Source organism: Bombus flavifrons, chromosome 1 (assembly GCF_040668555.2).
Source record: "Bombus flavifrons isolate JBK064 chromosome 1, iyBomFlav1_principal, whole genome shotgun sequence".
NCBI lineage: Eukaryota > Metazoa > Arthropoda > Insecta > Hymenoptera > Apidae > Bombus > Bombus flavifrons.
In genome coordinates, this window is record NC_138442.1 from 22046063 (window position 1) to 22064828 (window position 18766).

The following is an 18766-nucleotide window of genomic DNA, read 5'->3' on the forward strand; positions in this document are numbered from 1 at the left end:
ATCTTAATAAACTTGTGTATCTTACTAAACCTACCAGACAAAACCACAAACTCATTTCACAATTAATCTTCTTTAACGGTGTACCGCAATTTATATCTACGAGAGAATGACGAAGAGATACTTTGCGAGCATCATTTTTGGCTGAGCATAGCGATACGCGTGCAAGAAGTAGCCGTTATGGAAACGATACTTGCTGGCACAAATCCGTGGTTTGTAAGTCGACTAAAGCCTCGCATTGGTCGATTAGATTTAAACGATAATCCAGCGACGTCGATTCCATATGAAAAAGCTCTCCAGTATCTGTATTTTAATTAAGCAGATCCAGCTCGTTACAATCTGAACGAATGAAAAACTGTTATCGAGAAGCTACAAACGAAATCGAAAGTGATTTATGACGAAAAAAGAAGGAATCTCGAAGACCGATGTTTTACAAATTATTATTATTATTATTATAAAATATTATTACAGAAAAGATTGAAATACTTTTTTCATTTCCGATAAAACCATCAGCGTAAATTCTTCGAAATAAAGAAATCAAAACAGCGGCAATTTCCAGCTTCGATCAAACCTCTGTTTTCCTCAGTGCCTAAATCTGCAGATGAAAAATTTGCAGATTATACCTTGTGTTGAATCGCGAGCTATTAAAAATTATTAGTAATTCAATTCCACGAAATCGTATGAAACGAAGGTTATCGAAAAGATATTGTAAGAAGAATCTTGACAAAAAGTATCAGAGAACTAAACTCTTTAATCTCCTGTTTGTAAACTGTATTCCAATATAGTTAATTCTCTAATATCAAATGCTTATAGAACATAGACAATAAGAAAAATTTCTAATCTTGTAGCCATCAAAATTTAAAAATTACAATGTTTCGCATTCACAAATTTAAACCCATCTTCCTTTCATGCTTCCTACTTTTTGCTTAACTATGTGAATACACGCTTTCGTTCGCGATACCTAGAAAGGGAAGAATCAACGTAATCCCGTCTATGTAAAAATTTGTTATTGAAACGCGAGAAACCACGATGAAATCATCTCGAAAGAAAGGAGGATAAAAATAAAAGATAAATTAAAAACCAAAAACGAAGAATCGAGATTTTCGATGGGAAAGGACGAAACTTCTTCTGTAGCGAAGAGAAATGAAATCTGTCACGAGAACAATTTCAATAAGACGCGGAAAGACGCGAGCTTTTTAATCCAAATCCTTTCGGAAAGTCCAAAGAAACCGTTTGTCACTATAAATAGCCAGCGAATGAACGTGATGGAAGAACGACTCGCAGGCAATTTCCCGATAACGTCATGGCCGAGTGAAATAGATGCTCGAGACCGACGTTAGTCGTATAGCGTAATCGTGGCGAAGAGCTGTATCTGTTACAGCAGGTGAAAAGCAAACAGGGTGTCACGACGATATTTCACGTCGCCTGGACGGACTGGCCTGCCTCCTCGACCCAGAAAGCTCTGCAGGTTCCTCTGTTGTTCGAACCGTCTCGAAACAAACATTTTCAGTGTCGTTACACCCCTTGAAAGCAACTTTACTTTCGTTGTGATCATTGGTCATGCAAATGGAAGATTAGAAATATCCGAAAAGAATGATTGGTCACGAGTGAAGAGAATAGTTTTGGAATTTCCAGGATCGTTGGTGTTGCTTCAGCTTGGCGGTGATCGATTAGGATATAGAGCGTGAATTAGGATCCGAAGATGGAAATAACGGTATGACGAGGAAAATTGGGAATTTTACTTTGATATCCGAAGAGGAAAAAATATCGAAAAAACGACCCAGGTAGATTCAAGGTAATTAATAAATTAAGAGTATTTATGCAAATTTATGTATCTTTCTGAACATAAAGTATTAGAACGTAAATAGAGATACTCTTCACGCTGCAAATATTACAACGAGCAACGTACACGATAACAATCTATACCATGTTTGATATCGTTCTTTATCTATGGAAGTATAGAAAATTAACTTGAAAAATACACGAAGCTGGTAAAATTAATGTCACCATATAGGTTACCGTAAATATAGATCATTCTTTGCATATTTTTCTCCTAACAATTTCCTGGCCTATTGGCCTACCCTTACATTTGAATATCCATAGCCGTGTTGTATAAGCTGCCTCTACTTCATTGTCTGCGTAAATGTCACGCCATTAGGGAAAATACGCTCTGAAGATTACGTGAACAAACATATTCATGCTGTCAACAACATTCTCATGGTACATAATTTGTGCCAGCTTGATATCATTTCTATGGATATTATATTAGGATGTATTTTCCGTTGCGTGGAACGTAGAATTGGCAAAAGAGAAAAGGATTCAAAGGCTGGAGAAAAAATTCTACGTTAAAAACTCAATTTTCGAGCAAAACCAAAGCAAATTGACAGATTGTGAATCTTTTTAATTTCCAATTAAGCTTTCTCTACAGTGACAAGATAAAAAATATCTGAAAGATAACTGTAGTAATTAAATTTCAATATGTTAATTTTATAGTAATTGTATTTTAGTGCGAATATCTCGTTTTACGCTTTTTACGAATACCGTCAAATTTTTAGAATCTTTAGTCCTATCTCACGCCGTGAGATTTTTTACAACGTTAGCAAACTGGAAGGACGGCCATTTTTCAGAAAATTTTGCACGTTTATTACGTTTAACGTTGCCTTTGCGAGATTAAAAACATTTGTGTTCATTGTTATATTATGTGTGTCACATGAAACATTCTGAAATTTCGTTAGCATAGTAACGAAATACGGATATCGCGATTATATAATATATGGAAGAAAACTAAAGATATACATAAAAATGACGAGATATTTAGTACAAACGTACATTCTGCAGAGATCATTCAATTATTCATTCTATCGGTAATCTTTGACGCTCGATAGAATCATATTTGACACTTATTATATGCTTAAAACGATCGTTCATACTGTACATTAATTTTTCTACTAAATATATGTTTGCAATGAATATCTTGTAATTTCTACGTTATATACAGGGTGGTTGGTAACTGGTGGTACAAGCGGAAAGGGGGTGATTCTACGCGAAAGAAGAAGTCGAAAATATAGAATAAACATTTTTTTTAATTTTTTCTGTTTTTTAAATTTTTCCATCGAGACAACGATCCGTTATAACGAGACGTGATAAAGTGCACGCGTACTGAGCGAAAATTCAAAGTCGATTTTCTCGAAAACAAAACCTCAAACGAAAAATTTTTGTATTTGCAAATTAGTTTAAAGTTTACAAGTATAATGGCGACAGTCGCGTCTCATTACACCGTTAATGTTTCAAAATGTTTCATATAGCACGTACGATACGGTTATGAAATACATTTCGTTCTCGCAATATCAAAATACTACTAAACGACACGCAATTTAATTTGCTTGGACCCAATTAATTAGTACGTAAACGCTATACAACAAACTATACCACTTAAACATATCAATTCGTAACCGATCCAACTACGATCGATGTATTTACAAGATCGCCACACTGTTCGTTTCATCGAAGAAGATCAACTCTTGTCTTTCCTATCGGACGGAATCGAAACACAAGGTGGATTCTTACGTAAACCAGCGAGGTTTAACGAGCCGTTAGCCGTAACGTGTAAATCGTTGAAATCGTACTCGGATTATTTGTAAAAGAATGGAACGATGCACGCGCAGCCGATTTTCCCATTGGCCAACGCGTTAGATCGGGTCCGAGCGTACACGTTTACAGCCACGTAGCAGCTTTCTCGTGTAAAACGGCTTTTCTTGGCCAAGGGCTGTTAATCGGATACGAACGAAGACCAGTCTGTCAGAACTATAAACCATCTCGCTTATTTTCGTCAAGCGATCTATTTCGAGACACCTGAATCGAGAACAGATCCTACCGACTTCTATTGTGGGTCTATTATCGTCAACCGCCGATATTTCAGCGAGTTTCGTGCTTTCCCTATCTTTTGTCTATTGTCGGATACGATTTTAACTCAGATATTGCTGTTAATTCCAGAACGACGATCGCAATACCTTTTCTTTATCTAATACGCGATCTTTTTTTTTATCTATTTATTATAGAGACAATATTTTAATTAGAAAAAATCATAAAATCGAATGAAATAAAATAAGCAAGTAAGGTGGAAGTAGATCGTGTCGTGTATCGAATTGGAAATTTTTCTTTACGATTAAAATGTATGTTACGTACATCATTTTTTATGGAAATCCCGTAGGATTATTCTTTGTACGTATGTTGATAGGATTTGCTGTTTGTTATTTTATTTCTCACGAATTCGCGAGCGTTTTAAATTGTTCCCTCGAATGTATCGAAACGTAACGAAGGTGCAGCGAAGTGGCGAATATCGTATCTCGTAATGACCACCGGTGTACTAAAATCCCTACAGACTAAGTAGCTGAAACGTCCGTAGAACGGAATAAATCTGGATTTGGTAATTCTAGAGAGAAGACCGTGGAAGAGAAATATTCGGTCCTATTAAACCTACTATAATTCGAAATCCAGTAACCTAACGAGACGATGCGTATATACCGATCTTTGTAATGAAGTAGTCGGATCTACATTTTGATAAACTTAAACTTAGACGCTTAAACGAATCTCGAAACGTGTCAGGATATAAATAAATATAAATATATTATACTACTTAAATAACCCTAGATTCAGTGCTCAAGAGAAATCGAAACGATTCTATGTTCCTTAAATTTGTTTTTCATGCGATTAATCGAAGAAAAGGAAAACTGAGAAATTAGAGGTTTAACTTTTAACGTTTGATCTAACGAATATCTTAAGTTTAACGTAAACAGATCCACCAGAGAGTCTAATCGGAGATACGATTTTACTAGAACGCGACGAACAAGACGAAATTCATATTTCGTCGGAACGGTCGTAGTTGACGAAATTGATACGCGGGGATCGCCCGAAAAATTCGTAATTTCTATTTTCGACGCCGCTTATGATTATGCGGAGATTGCGACACGCGGATATTTCCGTTGTGGAAACGCTTGATGCCGAGTTGCACACTGGCACCGCGAAATGAAATAGAGTAGAAGATAGTGTCCATCGTGCGTTGGGCCATCGACACGCTTGCCAGCAAACTCTCATGCAAAATAAAGTCGATGATTCACGTTGGTCTCGCAGTCGATGACTCGTTTTTCGGTTGACCGCGCACGAGCTTAGAAAAACATCGAACGATCGCCCTGACGAGACGCAGTTGCTCGTAAAAGACGGTACAAATGTCGTTTCTCGCAACCTTGTCGCAGCTTTGCTTTGATTTTCATTAGCCTGTATTGGAAACTCAAACGAAATAGATCATCGAACCTATGTTATTTCTTTCGAACATTTTCTTTTCGAGGAAGTAGTCTCAAATTTATAGAAACATATGACGATAATAATATTTCTTTCGCGCTGACCGAGCCTTTTGTTTATACGCGTAACTTCCTTAGCGAAACAGTGGAATCGTTAATGATCGATACCTGAATATCTGCTTAGTATCTGGATTCGCATACTTCTTTTCGTTAGAAAACTATTTATTCTAACCGATAACGCTTATCTTAATAGACAGTCTTTTCGTCCAAGTGCTTAAACTGAAAAACAAAATAGTTGCGCTGGCAACATTGTGTAATTGGATTATCGAGTGGACGTGACATTATGTCAATAACAACGGACACGTTAATTCGTTGTTACATTTTACATCGTTGTTACGCAATTACATCGCGAATGTATTAATTCAGTAAATTCAATAGATTTTCTTAATAACCAATGACACTAATTTCGATATATAATATTAATTATAATTTAAATATAATTCAAACAAACTAAAACGTAATTTACGATAGTTTAATTTCCAAAAGTTGCACAAATGCATACGCTGATCAATCAGCGTTTCGTTTATCAAATCTCACGCTAAATTTTACACGCGGTAGAAAATTCTATTTATATCCATAAAAATAATTTAATTGTTATAATTATCGAAGCATTCTAAAACATATGAAAGAAGAACATCGTCCCATTACAAGTTTAATATCACATATTTCTACCCCTTTATCCGAATAAATAACTACTTCGTCGTTCAATTTCAATTTAATACCAACAAACGTGCCTGTTGAGGTTTTATCTCGGAATTGAGAGAGGAAATGCGTGGATGGATGTATAATAGAAATATATTTAAGTAAGTTTAAGTATAAGTACAACGTGTATGCCAGTCCAGATCCGCACGCTGGCAGCGTTACTTTGCAAGAGAGGTGCAAAGCCATGGGCCTATGGGTATTTATATAATTACGAAAGACTGGCCTGTCTGTACTCCGCTGCCCCATTTGTACAAGGCATGTTCCTAGAAAAAGCTACGAAGCTGAGAGATCCTTCGAATTGATTTAGTGTTAAACGATACTCAACGGCTTCGAGAACTAAGAAAACTAAACACTAGAGAATTCACTTCAACAGTGTCGGACAAACACACCCTGCCACCTATAAAACAACAAATTTGACGTACTACGATGAAAATTCACAAACTCATCCTCCCCTTAATTGACCAAGACGAACGGCGACGATGCAACATTTTCGCTACTCCCGACCGCTTCCATCCAAAAGCAAACTGATGTACGATAACAAGTAGCTTCCTGCTAAATCCATTCATCCTTCTTGACATTTCCTTTCTAGAAGCCGTATCAACGAGGGAATTCGCTTTCTCGATTGCGCGGTCAACTCCGGTTCGTTACCAGGCGTTTCATCGCGAAAGCCAAAAATAAAGCTATGCATAACCGAGAAGCAGTCTGAAAGCGAGCTACGTTCGTCTGGCGCATTGTCATCGCCATTGTGGCTTCTCCGAGCGAGCGTTGAACGAAACGGGGGAAAAAGGTCGCCGACGCCCGCCGACAGTTATATACAATCGGTCGGAAAACGGAAACCGACACGGTTCGTTGCTTCAAAACGGGGTGAGCGAGGTCAAAATTCGCGATTTCAATTCGCAGCGCGATTTAGAACCGACGAAAACGAGTGAAACGATCGTTACTGAGATTTTGAAAGACCGGCGTTGCGTAATTTGGTAGATTAATATTTCTGACGATAGAGCGCTCGTGAGCGTATGATCTTATTGTCGAATATGTAAAAGGATCGGAGATTTTCAACCAGTGTGCGACGAGACATCCACGGGTGATCCATCGCGAGAATTTTAAAAAGACGCGATACTTAAATACTTGTATCTAGCATTTATTCGGAAACGCTGACGACTGCCAGATTAAAAAATCACGATAGCTGTCCGATGTTAATCTCTGTCTTGAAACAAATATGATATATCTTCTTCTAGTAATCAGTTTATGTGCCATGAGATGGAAAAGATTGAAAACCCTTAACTTAAATTCGTTTGTATTTGATACGACAGTGTAGCCGTATTAAAGTAAATAAATGTATAACATTTTCAATAAAAAATAAATGGATTAGGAACCCAGGTGCTAGACCAAAGCGAAATATTCTATAGCGACGTTATACAGCGATTCTCGAGTTAAAACTCCTAGTCGAAGCTTTCATTAAGTCTGCGAATTATCCACTTCTCTGCTTCACAACCATCTGAAGGCTGACGAGCAGAATAGAACGCGGTGTCAATCATGCCTTCATCGTATCACTCACCAACCAGTATAAAGACTACACGCAGGATTTTCCTGAGATTTTAGCAGGATTCTGCTTTAGCAGAGATTCTAGAAGTCTCTAAGGATATATAATAAATACAATTTAAATATACGTAAGATATCAATGCTAGTCCAAATCTGTTTCACTAATATCTACCACCTGTCCATTTAGTTTTGTCAACGACTATATATTGCTGTGAGAAATGTTCCACTATCTTTGATGTCTTGGAATAACTTTCATCAGATACATTCTCTAGTTATCCCGATACATGCTATTGCAAATAGCATAAATAATAAATAGAATAAATCGAAGCGTTCTTCTTTTAGCTCTTTTAGTTCTTCTTTCTATTAAACTTCAATAAAATTTTATGTAAGTAAAATTTTGTTTCTTATTATATATTAACATATCTTTTGTGCTCATAATTCGCGATAGTTGAAAACAGTTTGGAATTCTTCTCGTACTTGTTTCAACGCATTTCCCCGTGGCAAATCAGCTAGATAGGAAAGGAACCGAGCAAAGGCTTGCTCGGCTCATCAATGACCGTGAAACTCGAGGGTAACTAGCAGTGGGAGGAAGGATTGATGAAAGCGGCAAAGAAAACGGAAGAAAATTGGAAAAACGAGAAACACGAAGGTCTGAGAACCGGAGAATGGAGAATGGAGTGTTTCTGGGAAGACGGTTAACTAGCATCCTATGGTTCGAAGGTTTGAAAATTGGCTCCTTTTCAGACGCAATTCGAGGTCCGTAAAGAAAAAGTATCGAGAAGATATTTAGGATTTTGTTAGGTATATGTGATATTGGAAAATTTAAAAATAATTCTTAATAATAATTCTGATATTTCGTTTGGTATTCCAAACATACCTCTACGTTGTAAGTTCTTGCGAACAAAAATGATAAAATTTGATAGCAGAGTTACGTTATTCTGAATTTCTAGAGTATACGTATAGCAGGATGTGAAATATCACGAATGTAAGAATATTCCATGAATAGAATTACATCGAGAGTTATTCAAAGAACTTTACGCGTCGGAAATATGAAATCTATGGGACTAATATAAATTAACTATCGTCGAACATAATATTATAAAACGTAATAAAATTTCAGACACGTGACTTTCGATAAAACGGATTTTAGAAAGATATTTTTTTTTCTTAGAAACAACTAACCTATGTAGAAATATTCGATATTTATAGAATGTGTACGATCGTAGATTTGTTTTTCTTCCTTAAAACATCCATCTTACAACTTATTCGAAATAAAAAGAGAAACGAAGCAAAAGCGATAAGGAAGTTTTTCAGTCGTTTAATTATTATCTGTAATTACTAACATTTGGACAAAGTCATAAATTTTCATCAAACATCGAATCTCAAATTATCCCTCGGATTCACCGTCACTGTTACGTGGATACATTCGCTGACGCAATTTATTTCACTTTCGTCAAGTTGGCCAGTATTTTCAGTTTCGTATGTTAAACACGACTCGCTTGCTTTACGAGCAGCAGATACGAGTGCTTGAAAAACACGATGTTACGTTACCTTTCTGTCTGTCGTACGCGTTTATACACTCGCTGGTCATAAATTGGCTGATCAGGGCGGTTTTCCCGACACCCCTTGCACCCAGTATCGCGACTGTATACGAGCTGATCTCTTTCGCAGGCACGGAACGTTTTTCCTCGCCATCTTGTTCCGCAGGTGCCAAAGAGTTCGACCTTGATCTTCTTCTTCTAAAAGAGTCGCCCCTGTTAATGACTCCTGCAATATGAAAAAGAAGAAACGGTGTTATTGGAAAGAGTCGTAAGTAAAAATTACGTAATCGCTGAGATATAAATATATAATTTTGTATTCTACATGAAAAGAGATCGTGGAAGAAACTAATTGTCAGTTTATCGCAGTGAAACGAAATATTATTAAATTGCAAACTGATGGTCCATATCAACGTGCGAATCTTTTGCTTTTACCTCGAAACATTAACAACAATGCGGGAATACTTATAAACTGTTTGAATAGAATTTCTGAAAATCTGTAATATTTACGCTAATCGTTATCCTATGTAGAATACTAAAATTCGATGGCTTATATTAATGCGTGAATTTCGACAATTTAGCTCGAGTAATTAATAATAATTAAGAAATACTTGTCATATATTGTTTAGACAGAATTTCTACAAAAAATGGATCGCTAAAGATGATCATTCCGGGAAAACTGTACGATCGAAAGTTTATCGTAAGAGACAGAACGTATCTGAAATGGAAAAATCACATACTCCGTGCAGCTGTACGATTGGGTATGGTAGAGCAGAATTTTAGCTCGTTCCTCGTCGTTGGAAACGAAAGCAATCGAACCGCTCCCTTCGGGATTGTGCTTGGAAAGCAAGGATTAAATTACGCGAAAGGGACAAAAGTATCCAGAAAATTAACATTTCCGTGAATCGATAGAACTAGAATACCTACAGATATTCGACTACCGCTTTGTTGTTCCCACGATTGAAACGATCGAGGGGAACGAGCCGGAATATTGTATCAGTGAATCTTGGTATTTTAAAGAATGCATTCATTGACAGGAAATAATTAGATTTTATGAATTGAAAAAGCGAAAAATAAATTAACATGTAGTTACATATCGTTACGTTTGTATTATATCGTTTGTTAAAATCTTATCCACGCAAAATCTCAAATTTGATGTTATATCAACCAGGTACGATTTATTATACAAATTTCCTGACTTTCAAAGCACGATCGATAGGATCTTAAAAGTTTAAACGCTCGTTTAAACTTTCGTGAATCATTAAAAAGGCAAATATCGTTCGATAGAATTGCAACATCGAGCTCGTGAAAATCATCAAGGTTGATAGTATTATTTTATGATTTGTAATGAAAAAAAGGATAAAACGCGGCGCAAATAAGTAAATAAATAAATGTTTCTGATACGAGTGCTTGAAATACTATTACATATTCATGAGGTTATTGGTTTGTCTAACGAAATGGAATTCATTCTTTCCGTTTATTTGCAAATAAATGAAATGATAAAAATACATGATTCCCGGCGCAGAATTTTTGGGTCACGACCATGCGCGTGTATTCGATGCTGCGAAAAGAATTCAAGGAAATAGATACGTATTTTACGAAAAGAAACAAGATCACCGTACCGCTCGATTCAAATTATTCGAATTATAATAAATATGCGTCTATTATACTTTATATTTATTCGTCCCTTTTCTCCTTCAATGAGAATTAACTGCACATACGCGACTACGGAAATTCAAATTTTTATCGTTCAGCCTTGAGTCGTTTAAGAAGGAGAATATATACTTTTAACATCAATGACCTACATTCGTCTATAGGAAATCCACATGTATTTTACTTTCGTCGTTTAGTTCCTTTCTTCTTACACACCTGAACAAATAGCATTACCATATTTTAGCTTACCAACTATTTCATTTTTCGCGCTCCTGGAATAAATTGTTTCATATTGTTAATATATCAAATTCTTTTCTAGCAAACTACTATTTAATCGATTAAATTAATTGAACATACCCTTCTCTATGTCCCGAGTATCAAATTTAAACTTAACTATGTCCTTTAATATATGATTAAAGGGCAATTAAATATCGAAATAACCAATAATTAAAATATCAAAACTATTCACAAATTCTATCTACTACGTATCTATAGGTAAACTATTCTGAAATTCTATCTTTAAATCTTTTTCCATAAACAATTCATCCTAAGACTCCCTTTGATCTTAAATTTAAAATAAATATCCTTTATAGAAACAAGGGAAAGGCTTTAATAATTTAAATTACACTTCGTACGAGTAAATTTAAAAATTGCCATATATCTTGAAAAAATCTTCGAGGAAAGTAGTACAAGATAGTACAAGATAGTACGTAAGCGTGCTTACACGAGGTTAAGCCTACTTGTCAAGTGAAGCTGATCGTGCTCGACCATATCTCTTCCTGTTTCGTTCGAGCGTGTATCTAAAAATACGCTTCAAACATGTATCGGAACAATATGCAAGTCAGCGAGCAATTCGTAGATTGGATTGCGGACGTCTATGACGAATGGACACAGCGAAATTAAACGGAAGACTGCCTTCGCCAAGCACTGGCCCAATAAGAGTAACGTTGACTTCGGTACGTCAAATTCAAAGCTGTGCGCACAGCGTCAGTTTTCGATTAATACGTGGAAATTCAAGGTGTCTTATAATCGATACGAAACACAGAATGAAAAGAGGTTCGTCGATGAAAAATTAAAATATTTTTATTCGTTAGCTAACCATTTAAGGAGCGAAGATTTGCGCGTGTTTTATCGATAAAAATTGCTACTGACATGAATAAGGATAAAATATTTGTGAGAATTTACGAGGTTCTAATTACACGTTAATTAAATCTCGTAATATTCACAACTTGCTGAAACCTAATTTTATTGATTGGTAAAACTCATATTATTGTACGATCTTCGCGATTATTGTACAACGTATAATGACTCGCTTCTGAGAAAAGTATTTCATTAACATTTACTTGTACTTTTGCTTCGATATAGATCCAGTTACATTTGCAAAATTAATCGTTAACCCAGATGAAGGTTGAAGGGCGAAATAAAAATTCTTCCTGATTTAAAATATGACAATAGCAGTAAAAAAGCGATATCCATTGCGTGTATTGGCTCTTGATTCGTTATTAATCGTTAATCGTCAACCTCCGCCGAATTTAAAATCGCTGGTGACTACAGGATTACAGAATAAAAAGAATGAAAGATTTGTAAAATGTTTGAATTGGAAATTCTAGTAAATTGTTTGAGAATTTGGTGCGGTACCTGTTATAAATGGGGCCATCAAACGTTTAACGATGGTGGAATTGCTTGGTCGTAATTGAATACAGACTGTCGTCGCCAGAGAAGCGTTACGAAGTAAAAGTCGATATCCACGTGTGGTCCTGCGAAATGCGCAGTTACGGGATTTCAGCGCAGAAACGGTCGATCGATATGCGTAGTCAGCTATTTCGCTAATAATATTGCAACGCCGTTGAATCGGTTTCACGCGTCTGAGATTGGCGGGGAAATTAACGAGATTGGACCACGGCAAACGTAAAAGTCATCTGACATTTGATTTTAGCTGAATGTGAAACGTCGTCTCGCTTAAATTAGGCTGGTCATGTCAATCAAATAGAAAAAAAATGTTTAATTTATTAAAAAATTTAAATTTATTTCAACCTTTGTTGATTTGTTCGTTTGCCTATTTATTTATTTGTCGTTTTTACATTTAACGTAGATTTTATTTAAAAAATTGTTACTACATTATTATTGCTACATAAGAAAAATTAATTAACAAAAAATAGATCAAAATTGCGTATTACATTCGTAAAAGTTTTTACCATGATTTCTTTAACGTAGAGAAATAATCATTGAATTTCTAAAATTCTATGTTACTAAATTGTTGAAGAAATAATTAATGCGCTACAATTTGATGATATAATTATGCAGAAAAGAGTAATGGAAAAGCGATACCGTGAAAAGGTATTATTCGTGCCTCGAAACTGAATTCTAACGTATACGCCAAACAATCCGATACTGGTTTCAAATGATCAACAACAACCGCATTCAAAAATAGGTAGTTTAGCTCTTACCAGACAACTATTACAAGAGATATCCGTATCGCGTGAAACAGCTTTTAAGCGTAGAAACTAAAAGTTGTAAGCGTTATAAAAGCGTAATTAAATATACGAAGAATAAAAACTTGTTTAACTGAAAAATTCGAAGGACCGAATGCCTGAATATTTGAATATTCTAAAATCAAAAGATCCTAAAACTTCGAACTTTTGATATTTCGAAAAACGAAGCCGCTAAACGTTTTATATAAGAATTTCTATCACGAATTATTTCGAATTTTTTTTAATTATCAGACCTCAACGATGTTAATTATACAAGAGAATTCTGGCATACTATATCCGACTTCCATTATATACACGCACGTATATGTTTCTTACGAGAAAATGGCAATATGAATCGCAGTGTGATAGTTACAGCCTAGTTAAGCTGAATTCACATCATGTTATACGTATGCGTGCATCAACGAGTTTGCTCGCGATAATGGCTTATTGGGAACGCGGCTTGCGCGTAGCGCATACAACACCCTGAAACAGACTTGTCACGTGTGAACGTACAAGTGGATTAAATAAATCTGCTGCGTACAAAAACGTGCTAACATAAATATAAAAAGCGGCAGTCCTAAATTATACTTTTCTAGCTAGTCGTATACAAATAGTAGTAACAGCGTTCAATTTGTAAATTTCCTATACGTAATATTGGTGACAGAATAAAATGTGTCAGACCAAGCTCGCACGATGTCGAAGGCCACAAAATCTGATGCAAATTCGGAGAGAACGTACGAAGGTTAATTTCGGTTTTTTAAACGGAAAGATACGTTCTTTTACGTACCACTTAGTAGAGCGTTTTAAGACTCGTACAATGATTTATGGTTTAAGGTGATTCAAAGTCACCAAAGGTCAACTGCAAGGGGAAGTAACGTACTTTATACGAGCAGTCGAATGGTTTATCTTATGTAATGGCGATTTATTAATGCGCGAGTACGCTGCTACTTTAAATGTTCAAAGTGGTGACCTTAAGCATCGATGAATGCATCGAGAGAGGGATATAGCAGCATGTCGAATTTCATTCGAATTAACGGCAGCGCAAGCTCGTGTCACGCGCTCTTTCATTTATTCTATGGTTGTCGATATTTCATTGTACACTTGCTGCCTTAATTTTCCCCCTAAATAAAAATTCTCCATTAATACGAACGAAATTCGACATGCCGTGATATCCCCCTCGCAACGCTTTAGAGCATGCATCGATGCTCAAGGTCTCCACTTTGAACATTCAAAGTAGCAGTATACTGGTACATTAATAAATCGCCATTACATAAGTACTCGATCGCTCACATAAAGTAAATTATTTTCCCTTGCAGTTGACCTTCGGTGATTTTGAATGACCTTGAACCATAGATCATTGTACGCGTTTTAAGACGCTCTACTAGGTCGTAGGCAAAAAAACATATCGTTCCATTTAAAGAAACGAAGTCGATCTTCGTGTGACCTCTACGCGTCCACCTACCAAAGAACTATTTGCATAAAATGATGTGCCCCTCGATACTACGCAAGCTCGCTCCGACATATTTTTTTCTATCAACGATAACAGCCGAATTCAGGTGGCTTGTTTTACGTTCGTCACCCTGTATATTTCCTATTTAAAAATTAAATACACTTACGATAGAATTTTATATTTGAATTTTTAGACAAATACAATTGCGTTTGCTTGGCGGTTGCTTAGAATATCTATCTTTTGTATTTTATGAATCGTTAAATTAAATTTAGAAATTGCTATATTTTAAACTCAAGTGATTAAAGTTACAAAATTACGAAGCTTCGGATCGATTCTGTTGTTGTTGTTGTTGTTTTTTTCTCGAGTAAGTATAATAAGATCGTTGAGTTCACGGGTTCTTCTTTCCAAGATCTTTTCAGAGAGCTACGAATGTAAATGGAGGCACGCAAGAAGTCGATGAGTACTTTCTTAGATAGTTTTCTGAATTTTGCATGCGGACTGCTCGAACCGAGTCGAGGGGAAGCAGTTACACAACGGCTTCAGCCTGACGTCTAGCATCCTCTTGGGCTTATCAGTACGATCAATCGTAATTGAGAAACGTATACGTTATTTAAATTACAAATTTGAAGCATCAGGAGCTCTTCGTGCGTATTTTACAAATAATTTAAAATTATTATATATGTACAGCGCACACTGTAAATATGAAACATTTTTATTTTTTTGATCAGTGTGCATTTGAAATTCTTATATTTTTTTATTCCTTGTCATTTATCGCGTAAATTTCAAATAAAATCAACGTCAAGATTACATTTTATACATTACATTTTATATACCGAAATATTTTATTCTGCACCGATGTACGCTTAAATATCTATACCTTTTTTCAAAATTATACACGCACAACAAGAACCAACAATGAGAATTACATTTTGGATATCATAGATACCGAAGATTTTTATTCTCCGTCAATCAATGCATAAAGTTGCCTATCTTACGTAATATCTTCTATATCCCTCATCATCTATTATACGAGACAAATTTCATCCGCTATGAAAGTAACCTTAAAATTATATTTCGTACGTCACACGAGCATCAAAAATTCGTATTTTCCCTCAAATTGCACTCAAAATTTCTTCTACCCTCCTTATCCACTGTACAAACTTCCGAACGAATCCTCGGCTATCCGTACTTCAAAAAAAAAAAAAACTAATCCTTTCACCGTTGTCAGAACAGGCGCCGATGCATCGACAGGAACAGTTTAGACGCGTTTCGCCGTCTCGGTCTTAAATTTCAACTTAAATTAAGCCGAGGTACGAGTTGATGGCTGGCTAACAAGCTCGTCTTGCGCTCCACTTAAAGCTGGAGCACGAGCCTCCCTTAGACAAGCTTTAATACCAGCCGCGTTTCCCTGAGTCTCGATCACAAAGATCCCGCCGTGCCTTGTCGAACGTTTGCGAAGGAATCAACCTTCTGAATGGCAGCCAGTAAAGCGTTAATGGATTCTCTAAAGCGATGCCATCGACATCAGGTGTAATCTGCCGACAAATCGAGACGGCTACGAAATCCGTGGCGGAAATAAACGCAGTCAGAAAGCTCGAGGATAAACGCGTCGATCGACGATGTTAACTCTTGCTAATGCGTTTACGTCGCGCTTCGTATCGCGCTCTCTTGCTAGATTTACTCAACGTAGGGCGTAATCACAGACGGAGATCGTAGAATACCGTTGTTGGAAATTTAGCGACGTGTAGAAGGAGAGAGAGAGAGAGAGATCTCCTGCAGCGACGATCGTCGAAATCTTTGATTTATTGGACTTTTGATCGTGCAAATGTTAATTTGCAGCGTCGAGAGTTTTCGTTGTGGATTACTTGCGTTTCTGTATAATTTTATTTAACTTAGAGTTGGCAGAGTTTGTGACTGGAGAAAGTTTCGTGTGGATGGCATGTAAATGTTAGAAGTTCGTCTGTAATAAGTGGACTGTGGATGTTTCTGTTTCCATGGGAATTTTAAAATAGCAAGTAGGTATAAAATATGTACAAGTATCAAAAATATAAATCTCTATCTAGCATGTTTTCATCGAAATATACATTTATTTTTATGTCCATATAGTTCAGTTATAATAGTTTTCTGGATAATAAGATTCTTGTGTCGTAATTTTTACGAAGGAAGGAAATAACTAATTTGCGACCGTTTACTTTCATTGAATCTTTTGAAACGTTATTCAGATAAATAATCAATAAAGACACGTAAATGTTAAGTAATAATTAAACAAATTTATAAACAATGCGAACCAGAAGATCGATTTTATTTCGCTATATCTGTAAGCAGTTATATGTTTGAATTTTTCAAAAATTTATATCTAAACAAAAAATGAAAACTTATAACGAGCTTTAAGAATTTCATAACACCAAACGGCACGAGTAAATTTCATTGTCGAAAATAAACGATAAGAGAATAAATCGGTTCACTGGCCGAGGTTACTACGATACTTTAAAGTTTACTCGTTTCATAATTTACGCGTAGAACGCCAACTATCAAAAAATCGCTGATGTTTAAAGGAAGAGAAAGTCAGATCGATGGTCGTGAATTGAATTTCAAACTAGACGAAAAGCAATAGTCAACTTTAAGTTCAATTTTCCTTCCAAACAAAATTACGTAAAATCTCTCTCTACTTTCGAATAAAAAGAAGAAGAATCAACAACATTTTATCGATTCTCTTTGTAAAAGAAATGCGTTTCAAGCCTTCCAGTCGATGTTATACATAACAATACACGTGCCAATCTTCCTTACGAAACACTGCAATTCTATGTCTTTTATTCGCCTTTGGAACAGAATATTTTTCGAACGTTCGCAAAGAAAACGTGTTTGACATTTCGCTCCTACGAATCGAATTCAGTGAATTTTCCGATTCCCAGGACAGTGATCTTCGCTCCATGAATCTCTTTCTTTTTTTTTTTTTTTTCTTAATACTAAAAATAGAATCAGATGATCTACCGCTACCTGAACAGAGCTTGGTGCAATCGCAATGATACGTATATTTAAACATTTATATTCTTATACTATTGTAAACATGTGGAACTCGAGTACGTAAAATTTCTCTCCAAACGTTTACTCGTTCGATCAAAATTTCATAACTTAAAAGAGGAGAATATTTTTCTAGTTCAACTTCTAACCAAGAAATTCGTTGCAGTCGATTTCGTTCTAATCTTCGATTCTCGTAATCGGTCCCCGGAGAACGTCTACCGTAAATCTAACGTTCTACTTTACCCCATTCGAGTCCATCCGCATGCAAAATTAACACGTTCGTCCGCTAACTCGTTTGGTATCATCGCAGAAGGCCGCATTGCATTAATGGAACCGCGATAAAGTCGATATGTCTCTGTTGGAGTGGGTGTTCGCGACACATTTCGAACAACAGGCGTTCTGTTTAGCGGCTGAAAACGCCGATATCCGTCGTCGGCTTTGTCCTGTTCGCGCGAAACTCAAACGGATGTGCGCTACTTGCGACCATAGAATCGACGAAGCGCGATGAATCGACCTGACGAAGACAACAAGACAGAGAAATCCGGCTTTCTGCCCTAATTTTTATCCGAAAGTCGATGAGACTCGCAGATCAGATTTAATTTAGACGATGATTAGAAGGGTGGAAAATGCGAGAGAAGCCGGTTAGAAGACAAAAGATCGTGATTATTAGATAGGCCTGATCAGAATTGCGATGAAGTATGACAGATTGTTTGGAAATACAGATGCAAGAAAGTATAATAATTTCAGACTCAAAACGTAAATGAAGAAACGACGTGTTCTTTCAGACAAGGGAACCATCGATCTTCAAACGGTATTTGAGTTGAGATCAATGCAAAATAATTTCTTCGTTATTTCTTTGTTTCATATTTGTTTATAAAAAACGAAAGAACGCGTAATTTCTAACGATCCAGCAAAATGCACAAGATGTGCGATAAATAGATGTTTGGCATAAGTGCAAGAGGAGTTTGTAATCAAAAAGTTGGGTAGAGTAATTTATAATAAAAATTCAAAAGTATAAAAGCGACAGAGCACAAGTAA

General features: G+C 36.1%; 1 protein-coding gene across 2 annotated transcripts in view; it reads right to left on the reverse strand.

The window, feature by feature from the left end:
* Rgk3 (Rad, Gem/Kir family member 3) overlaps positions 1-18766 on the reverse strand; it is a 74738-nt gene that overhangs the window by 14322 nt on the left and 41650 nt on the right. For both annotated transcript variants that reach the window (XM_069117104.1, XM_069117112.1), the window contains exon 4: positions 9147-9362. In XM_069117104.1, the coding sequence (XP_068973205.1) occupies positions 9147-9362 (216 nt within the window). The remainder of the gene's footprint in view (positions 1-9146; positions 9363-18766) is intronic.